Source organism: Gobius niger (genome assembly GCF_951799975.1).
Source record: "Gobius niger genome assembly, chromosome: 12".
NCBI classification, from domain to species: Eukaryota; Metazoa; Chordata; class Actinopteri; order Gobiiformes; family Gobiidae; genus Gobius; species Gobius niger.
Window position 1 is genome coordinate 6123851 of NC_136863.1, and position 10622 is coordinate 6134472.

General features: G+C 38.6%; 1 protein-coding gene across 2 annotated transcripts in view; it reads left to right on the plus strand.

Moving 5' to 3' along the window:
* The window catches only part of immp2l (inner mitochondrial membrane peptidase subunit 2), a 173971-nt gene extending 163574 nt beyond the window's left edge, over positions 1 to 10397 (plus strand). For both annotated transcript variants that reach the window (XM_079567152.1, XM_079567153.1), the window contains exons 4-6: positions 915 to 980; positions 7166 to 7268; positions 10031 to 10397. In XM_079567152.1, the coding sequence (XP_079423278.1) occupies positions 915 to 980; positions 7166 to 7268; positions 10031 to 10156 (295 nt within the window). In that variant the 3' untranslated portion in view covers positions 10157 to 10397. The remainder of the gene's footprint in view (positions 1 to 914; positions 981 to 7165; positions 7269 to 10030) is intronic.
* The last annotated feature ends 225 nt before the right edge of the window (positions 10398 to 10622 follow it).

Here is a 10622-nt window from a genome sequence, read left to right on the forward strand (position 1 = left end):
AAAACATGGATAAAAGATCAAAAAGGGAGACAGGAATGCTCAGTGAATTTAAAATGAAAAGCAAACCTTTGTAAACATCTTGCATTTGTTTCAAAGTTGAATGTGTCTAGACTATATCTGCTGAACAATAATTACCCCGTGGAGAGATGTTGTCTATTGTTTTTTTGTCTGTTGTTTTCTCCTGTCGAAACGAGGCCAGATTTCAAAATAGGCAAACAAGCAACACCACTGGGTTTTTGTTTTTGGAGCCTCGTCATAAACGAGGCTGGGCATCTGCTGCGCTAAAACCCTTTCCCTCCAGGACCAAAACAAAACCCCCCCAAAAAAGCTTATTCTCATTTTATATCGTCCTATAATAAAAGAAGAAATGACCACCTGAAGCTAAACTTGACCAAAGGCTTGCACACACATAGAACAAGAAGGAAAACAAAAGCAGCCTCTGGCAATGGAGTTTTATGAGCTGCCAATAAAGAGTGCTAAACGTGGATGGAGGGAGAAGGGGAAAAAAAGCCTCTGACAGATGTTGCGAAACAAATGAAGCTAAAGACAGGTGTGTCCAGATGTTGACAAATTGCTCATAATGACGGGTACTAAAAGTTTAAAAGAGAGACACCGGTTGTTTTGTTTGCTTAAGGAAGATGGTTCATAGTTCTGTACTTGTCGGTAATGTTTCACTGTGATGATTGTCCACTTTGCTGGTTGTACAAATATTATGGCAATTATGGGTGCAGGGATTGATTTTGTTTTCTGGGACGTTCACTAAGTTTTCTGGGACTTTGTAGATAAGCCTTTCTAGACCTTAAAAGTTGCTACAAAGCCAGATTACTGTATCTTGCTGTGTGTTGGCCTCCCCCAGGCGTTCATTGGTGGACAGTTTTGTCTCGATTTAACGTACATGTTTTTTATGTTCACAGGTCTCCCAAGAACCCACAGCAGAAGATCATCAAGAGGGTCATCGGCCTCGAGGGAGACTTCATCAGGTATTGGCTGTTGAGACACTCCCAGGAAATCATCTCTCCACCAATCTCAAACTCCTTGCTGTTTATATCCTACACACTGTAGATATTCCACAATCCTAAGCATAATATCAATGCTGAGGTGCCCGAATTAATGTTTTTAAGCTTCAATTGATCTTTGCCAAAACCCTCGCCCTAAATGGTGTCCATTGTCCAATCATACCTCATAGCAACCGTTGATATACGTCAGAGGCAACGAAAAAATCACTTTTTTTAGGGTTATATGGGAGAAATACTGTTAATACTTCCAAGTAGGTCATATTATGTACAACACTGGCATTTGTAGAAAGTGCGCTGGAATAATAATAATAATTTTAGAGAAAGAAATGACAGAAACCTACTTGAATTAAGGGATTCAATCAAAAGTTTGTGTAGATTTGGTCTTAGATCAGATAAAACATCTTATCGCCAATGGAACAAGTCATTATTCTCTTAATTCAGATGATATTGTATAATTTCAAGTGAAAAACAAATCTTTTTAAAAGTAAAAGTTAATTTGTCTGATTTCAAAGTGGGTTTTATGTTGTTATGTTCCACTGGCATCAGCATTTGTATCTTTATCTTAGATTAGTCCAAACAGACTCAAATTCAACATAAAGAACCTTTATTCAAGCAATTTTAAGTCATTTATCTCATTTAAGATGGCCATGTTTCCAGTGCGGTGCTTTACTCTGGCCTCAAATTGGCGGCTTCGGCCCTCGGCCTTTTTACAATGAAAAAAATTGGCCCTCCATTAAGAAAACTTGACTGTCCCAGCTATACGTTATTTTCCAGATCTCCTGAGGTACAAAATAGTGAAGTGGGTTTTTCCCTTTCAAAGTCTGCTAACTTGTAAGCCAAGGTAAGACTCATTTACGAGCTGTCGTTGCTGGCCATAATCACAAAAAGCTGTTTCTGCCACTGGAATAATATTCTGGTACATTCACTTTTTAAGTGCATAGTTGAGCCTTGATATTTCAGCTGCAACGGGTGCTTTTTTGTTTTGCCAGCGCTCGGAGCACAGGGACATCTCGGCTGGAGAATCATTACTAATCTGTCTGTAGGTTTCACGAGCTAGCTAAATCAACAATCACACAAACACAAGAAGAAAGCTTACCCGGTAGTGCAAGAGCAGGTCTAGTCGCAAGTTGTTCATTTATACTCTTGAGTAGCCCTTAGCTCGAGTTTCTTGCCAATATTTTTATCAACTCGACTCGGATTATTCAATATTCAGTGGAGTGTTCAAAATTAAGCGAAAATAGCCTCAAATTCAATTTCAATTTCCTAAAAACCGTGCTTCTCGGTTTCACCTTTTTTAATCTGAGGTCATTCCAAGTACCCCCTGCTAAGTGCATAAGAAGCCCCAGGCGTCCCCCATGCAGCTGGTTGGGAAAAACTGGTCCACAGAACTGTGCTGGTTGCATTTTGGAGCTTTATCCTCAACTGTTGTAGTGTTCCCTTTGTTGCATGTTTTTAATATTCCTCCACAGCACGTAGCAACCGATTTTGCCCCAACCTGGAGGACATGGCGCTGGTTTTGCACCAAAAAGAGTCACTAGCACGCACTCCTATCCAGTTATGACATGTGTTGAAATCCACTTCTTGTCAGAGCTAGCAACAGTAGTTAAGGGGGCGGGGCTTTTGTGAAAGGCCAGTTTTGCTCATGTCCACTTTTCCGGATGTAGTGAAGGTGAATATGAGAGCAGATGGTGCAGCAGGGGACGGTATCACCTTAAAAGACCTTTGACAAAGAGAATGAAAAGTATCGGGGCATATTTTAAAAACTCAATTTCCTGCTTGATAAAAATTCATTTTTTTTCCCCTCACGTCTCTGTCAATTTGAGCAAATGTCCAATTGCCTCGAAATGTCCCGACTCTCGATTCAGTCCGGGGCAATCACACAGTTATTCACGTTTCTGTTGATAGAGATTGAGTGAACATATTTCACGAGTTACAGCCCAAACCGCTGGCTCTGACTCATTTTTCTATTCTCCAAAGTGAAGGCAATCATCAAAAGACTTTTTTTCAAAACAAAGTAGAAAGATAACAAGATGACGAAATCCAGCTGAAATGGTAGAAACTTGTTTTCACGGCAGGTGCTCTGACTTTTACAGTTTAACACTTGGAAACGGCACGTATGAGCGTGCGTAAATGTGTGTATATTTATGACTACGAGAATCTTTACCAGGGTCTGCTTTTACGCAACAAAAACGTCAGAGAGATATTCATGCTTCAAAACACAGGCGGATTTCACCCTGAAGAATTTCTAGCCAAGATGATCTTTCAATACAAATTAAATTAATTAAAGGGTCTATATCATGCAATCGACTTTTTGGAGCTTTTAGCCATGTTGTTTTGCTATTGGATGGATGTTTGGTGAATCTTCTCAAAGTGGATTAACGTGCGTTAGCGTGTGTGTTAGCGTGTGTGTTAGCTTGTGTGTTAACTTGTGTGTTAGCTTGTGTGTTAGCGTGTGTGTTAGTGTGTGTGTTAGCTTGTGTGTTAGTGTGTGTGTTAGCTTGTGTGTTAGCGTGTGTGTTAGCTTGTGTGTTAGCTTGTGTGTAAGCGTGTGTGTTAGTATGTGTGTGTTAGCTTGTATGTTAGCGTGTGTGTTAGCCATTTATGAAGCTGTGTTGCAGATGTCAACTCCATATAACTGCATGTGTGTTAGCTTGTGTGTTAGCTTGTGTGTTAGCGTGTGTGTGTGTGTTAGCTTGTGTGTTAGCGTGTGTGTGTTAGCCATTTATGAAGTTGTGTTGCAGATGTCAACTCCTTATAACTGCATCGTGCATCACTTATTGCTGTGATATTTATATTTATTTTACTGCTAATAATGCATGGGCAGATCCGCTCGGAGAGAGGGAGTGGAGTTAACTGAATCGAAGCGTCTTGTCTTCCGGGTTTGCAAAATACCCCCAGAAAATACTTATATTTGTCCAAAAAAATAGTGCTCCATAGTGGTACAGGTACAATATATCATATAAATGCCTATACTTTACTTTGGGATGGCTAAAATAGCAGGATACAGATCCTTTAACTTTCATTTTCTACCCTGCAGATTGTGTTCAAAATGTTCATTACAAAAAGAAAATGCTTCTGAACATGTGAGTCATCAAGCGCTTGCAGAAATGTAGAAATCCTTTGGCGAACTACCCAGAAAAGTCTGGAGAGCTACGGGTTGGGGATGCCTGATCTTTAGTGTCGCTCTTTCTGGTTGGCCAACAGACATTAGTGTTTTTTTTCTCACAAAGCTGATGTGTGAGCCCAATACGCTCATCAAGGGGCTCCGCATTGAGGCCATTGTGATCGAATGGCATTGTACAGTATTTGCGCCGTTATTAAATGAACGCAGCTGACAAAGGGGATCGTATTCAAAGAGAACGATGAGAAAGAAGAGCTACAGAAATGTGGGCCAATGAGAACGATTATAGAACAAACAGAGGGAATCCCTGAGCCGCACTGCCCGTCACACAAACGTAGTACATTCGCTGTAAACTTAAAGGGACTATACGGAGTTTAGAAATGTTAAAACTAAGCATTTTCCTCCCTCTATATGTTCCAGTAATGTGTAGAATGAGCCCAGACTTGTTCACCACAACTGCCTCTAAAATCCTACACTGTCACTCAAAAAGGTGTTACTTCAGGTAGTAGTGCCGTCATGTACGAGCTTTATATAGAACCTGTAGTGACGCATAAAACCTGAGGTGGCAGTAGTGAGCATAAAATGGCCAACTTGCATCTAGTCTCTTTAAGTTTCGAGAGTGTGTTCAATGTTAATGAGCTACCTCGTCCCTGCACTTTTTGTGAATTGCTTTTTTTTTTTTTTATTGGTTAATCAAACATTTGCGCTTAGGGCACCAAAATGGCTTGCAGCGGCCCTGGGGGAAAGATTTGTGAGGGGTTGAGTCTTCCGGGTTCTCCGGTTTCCCCTATCATTAAAAACATGTACAATAGGTCAGGATTAATGTGGTCACAGGGATGCTTCTTCTTTCCTCTTCTTCTTCTTCTTCTTCTTCTTCTTCTTCTTCTTCTTTTTTCTCCTTCATCTTTCCTTCTTTCTTGTTCCTTCTTCTTTCTTCCTTCTTCTTCTTCTTTCCTCTCTTTCTTTCTTCCTCTTCTTCTTTCTTCTTCTTCTTTCTTCTTCCTTCTTCTCTTTCTTTCTTCCTCTTCTTCTTTCTTCTTCCTTCTTCTTTCTTCTTCTTACTTCTTTCTTCTCTTTCTTTTTTCCTCTTCTTTCTTCTCTTTCTTTCTTCCTCTTCTTCTTTCTTCTCTTTCTTTCTTCCTTTCCTTCTTTCTTCTCTTTCTTTCTTCCTCTTCTTCTTTCTTCTTCTTTCTTCTTTCTTCTTCATTGTTACCCTTTTACAAACTAGTCTCCATTCTACAGTTCCAGGTGTCCAGAACCAGGATTATTAAAGGAATTAAATAAATTGTGCCAAAATTAGGGCCTTAAATGTCGTTAAAGCATTGAATAGGATTGACACCGGCATTTAATCTGCATTTCTAGGAAAATAATGACATTGCTGAACTATTTTTGATACGTAAATTCCTGAAAAATATAAAAATTCGGGCCTAAAACACCTTCAAATGCCGTTTTGGCTGAAATAGACACATTTTTGTTGGTCAAGTGTTTGCCCATTTAACCACTTTGGTTTTGAATATAAGAAATTTCCCTCATTCGTCTGTTTGAGAGAATGTTTCTTAAGAAAAGAAATATGTGAAGATTTCTTGCATTTGTGGCACTCAGAAATATTGAATTTGGGCATTAAAATGGTGTTGCAAAGCATTGAATATGACTTTCTGCGAGCTGTGTAAACCTCGAAAAAGCCAATAGTATATAGGTGTTTTGTTTCTGAACAAATGAGGAGCGTCTGCGTTTGCTGCCAGGGATGCAGCGGCTACAACTCAAGGCTAACCGATCAAATTAGAAAAGTTCTTCACAGTCACAGTGATATAAACATTGATCACCAAACATCCTCGATCTAGCTCACAGCATAATCACACTGAGAAAAGTGAAGCACAAACACAATGGTGGAGGTCATTCCTCTCGAAGAAGAGAGAGAAGCACAAGTGTGAAAACTGCGGTGGCTCGTGAACAAATAAGCAGCTCTTCTCTAATGAGCCGCCTGCATGTTTTAAAAGGCTTTTGATTACATTATCGTGTCAGCAACGACCACAATTAACTATTTAAAATGTGTATGCACTTCCTCTTTTGTTGTTTTGAATCAAGTTATAGGGACTTAACCTCTTAACTCCCGCCTTAACCAAGTGCATTTTCTCCAGTTCAGCTCTACCCAAACCTAAAAGCTTACAGTATAGGCCAGTGTCACGCCCAGACCTACAGACCTCATTTAAACAGATCTTTTTTCTTGCGTTTTTGTCACTTGGTTGCCACTTTTCTGTTACTCTTTTGTTGCTTTTTCCTCACATTTTTGTCATTTTTTTGTCACATTTTTCATTACTTTTTCATCACTTTTTTGTCATTTTTTCGTCACTTTTTTGTCATTTTTTTGTATATTTTTTGTCACATTTTGTCACTTCATCACATTTTTGTCACTTTTTCATCACTTTTTGTCCATTTTTTGTCACATTTTTGTCACTTTTTTGTCACATTTTTATCACTTTTTTGTCACATTTTTGTCACTTTTTTGCATTTTTTTTGTAATTTTTTGTCACATTTTTGTCACGTTTTTATCACATTTCTGTCAGTTTTTCATCACATTTTTGACACATTTTTGTCACATTGTCACTTTTTCGTCACTTATTCGTACATTTTTTTTTGTAAATTTTTTTGTCACATTTTCATCACATTTTCATCACATTTTTGTAAATTTTTTGTAATTTTTTTGTCACATTTTTGTCACTTTTTCATCACATTTTCATCACATTTTTGTCCATTTTTGTCACTTTTTTGTTGCGTTTTCATTCATTTCTTTCATTTTGTCTAATTTTTCTCACTATTATGTTGCAGGTTTTTGCAAGAGGCTTTTAGATTTGGGTAAAGCCAAATGGGAGAAAATGAGCTCATTCAGGTGGAGGTTAAGAGGTTAAGAACTGGCTTAGTCCCGAGTTGGCCTTGGTTTAGTTGTTTATGCTGGTGCGGATGTTTTCATATAAATGTTTATTCTGATCGTCTTATTCAGTGTCAATTATGCCGTTTCTTTTCCCCACAGAACGCTGGGTTATAAGAACAGATACGTCCGAGTTCCAGATGGACATTTCTGGATCGAGGGAGACCATCACGGACACAGTCTGGACAGCAACAGCTTTGGACCGGTACGAAGAAAAAGGAATGTGATTAGTATAGAAAAACCCTGCAATAAGTGGTCAATTCAGAGAGGAAAGTATGAAAGCAAAATGTTGGATTTTGAGTTGTTTTTCTGTGTCTATTTCTCACTTCAAAGACTAGCATTTTCAGGCATCAAAGTATTTTTATAACTTTTAAAATATATGATGAAAAACATTCAGACCTTGCTGCCATTTTCTTCATTGCAATTCGCGCTTTGATTAAATACTTCTATCGTTCTCAAAGCGGCATCCTGGAGTGACAAACAGAACACTTCACTAAGTCTGTATTAAATTTCACTCAAGCGCCTCCTGAAAAAATATATGAGGCTTTCAAAGTGAAGTACTTACACTTCTCTGCTAAGACTAAAGTAGACATTGCATCTGCTTACCCACATTTCCTTAAGAGACACTGGTACAAAGCAGTTATTGCATAAAAAAGGGGGGTATGTGTATGGTGATACTTTGTTATTGTTGTCAAGTCGAGGTTTTTGGGAACATCGAGGGAAATATAAAGATTTCTTTATCTTCGTGAAGACTTTGACTAGGTTTCTTTTACAAAATAATTGGCTGAGGACATAATCAGTGATACCTTAAAGCAGTACTAAGTAACTTGTTTACCTTAATAAATCCTTTTCGTAGTTCCTCTGGGGGTACTACAAGTGTTAATGGGATGATTGGGGGGCCTTTTATTTCCCCCTGGGGCCAGAAAACCACAATTGCAGCTTTACCCACTCCAACCCGGAGCCACCAATACACACTAATGGAATCACGAAGAAGAGGCTAACAGGCTAACGGGCAAAGCTAACTGCGGGCTAGCGCCACTTAACACTTAAATAGTATTTACGGCCAAGTTTGAGTGAAATTATCTCTATCTTGTGTAATGTACAATATGTACAATATCCCTCTCTCCCTTTGCATTTTCTGTCAGCGTAGTATTTACTCTCACGGACAATTAATGTGTAAAGAAACGCAACAAGCTACGACACCTGCAGTGGGGTAGGGGCATGAGTTCCTTAGTACTGCTTTAACATGACACTTTGGAGAGTAAAATGAAAAACAAATCTAAATTTTACAAAAAAAAGGTGAAAAGTTGACAACATGTAACAGTAATAATAAACATTCTTTAATTAGCACTCTTTGAAATGAGGCATTGTGTCTCCATTGATAAACCTGTATAAATAAAGAGTAGAAAAAACAATGTTACAAAGTGTTTCACATCCAGCAAACAACCTTTAGCAAATAAAATACACAAATACTGAAAGAGACAAGATGCAAGTTAGCCATTTTATGCTCACTACTGCCACCTCAGGTCTTACGCGTAACTGCAGCTTTGATATTAAGCTCGTGCATGACGTCAATTCAGACCCGAAGTAACAACTTTTTGAGTGACAGTGCAGGATTTTAGAGGCAGTTGTGGTGAACAGGTCTGGGCTCATTCTACACATTAGGACATGGCTGGAACATGAAGGCGGAGGAAAATACATAATTTTAACATTTTTAAACTCTGTATAGTCCCTTTAAGTCTAACAGTAACAATAACAAAGTTAAAAATATGATTTAACCTCTTAAACCCCACCTGAACGGAGCACTTTTTTTTCCAGTTTGGCTTTACTCAAATCTAAAAGCTTTCAAAGCGTCAAAATAGAGACGAAAAACAAGGATGAAAACACGACAAAAAAGTGACAGCTAAGCAACAAACGTGCATAAACAACGTGACATAAACAAGACAAAAAAGTTGGGATCAGTTTTATGGGCCTTAGGTTTCAAAGTCAAGAAGCTTTTAGATTTGGGTAAAGCCGAACTGAAGACTATGCACTCGGTTCAGGGTGGTAAGAGAAGAGTTTTAAAAGAAACTACAGAATCTGCAGACCTGTGTGGCCCAAACTGAAAAGGTTTAATGTAAAGATTTAAAATGTGTTTTTTTACAGCTCTTAAAGGTGCACTATGTCTTAATATCTTAAAATCTTAATATTTGTGCATATTTGGCCTTGTAGCGACTAAGTTACTTTGCTTAAACAGTCCTAAAACAGTAATAAAGGCAATTTCAAAGCACCTTTGCTTTCCCTCACAGTGGCCTTTATGACGCTCCAGGATCAGTTGTTTTTATGGGTTTGTACCAGAAACTGTCCAGAAACCCCAAAACAATTGATTCTGGAGCATCATAGACGCCACTGTGAGGGAAAGCAAAGGTGCCATGCTGCACCCATACAGTCACTTAGTCACTACAAGGTCAAATATGCACAAATATTAAGATTTTTTTTCAATTAAAAAGTCGCATAGTGCACCTTTAATAGTCTTAGTCCTATTTATGTATCTGATTTGCTTTTTAACTTGTTTTTAACCTATGAGCACTCAGTCATGGTGAGGCCTCATTTACTTTTTACAGCCCCCAACTGTGGAACAGTCGACCTGAGGCCACTGCAAGTTCATATTTTTAGTTTTTTACGAAGGCTTTTTTAAATTACATTTTCAGATACACATAATTAATATATATACGCTTTTACATTTTAATACATTTTAATATATTTTCTGTGGGACTGTAGAGCATTGTTGATTTGCTGCTAACGGTTTTCATGTGAAGTTAGATTGATACTGAACGTAAACTTAACGCATGCTCAGGGATATATGGAGTTAAAAGTTGTAAAATACAAGTAGGAGCCGGACCATTTAGTGCCTTGAAAAGTAACCAGTCGAGTGTAATAGTGTAATTAAAATAAAAAGCATGATAATCCAGCTCTGTCTTCCCTCAGGTCTCCGTGGGGCTCCTGCACGGCCGGGCGTCCCACATCGTCTGGCCTCCTCATCGATGGCAGAGGATCAGTCCGGGTCTGCCCCCGAACCGCGGCCCCCTGGAGCCCAGCGAGGACCAGGACTGACTTCATACGAACACCGTGTGGAAAAGACTGAGCGGTGTTACTTTAAACGTGTTTTTAAATGTTTCTTTTAAGATTGGAAAGACCGAGTGCCTGAACCGAGGGTCTGACATGAATCTTTATCTAAAAGTAAAAAACGTTTCACGTACTCCAAGCTGTACACGTCCCACGTTTTGAGAACCACTACTTGAAAGTGTATAGATTTATCACAAATGAGCCATGTCCGCTTATTACAGTCATTGTTTTATTTGAGTCTACAGTGAAAAAAATAATTGCTACAGTGGTGATAAAAAGTATTTGGCCAAAATCCAACAGAAAGTCTATGGGAAACTCACCAAATACTTTTTTCCCCACTGTATGTGCATTCTCAGTGACTGGACTTAATCGTATTTTTAAACCTTATACTGCCATAATTCATGTGTCTTTAGATATGTACCAGTTGGGACTGTGTTATGTAAAAATGAAGACA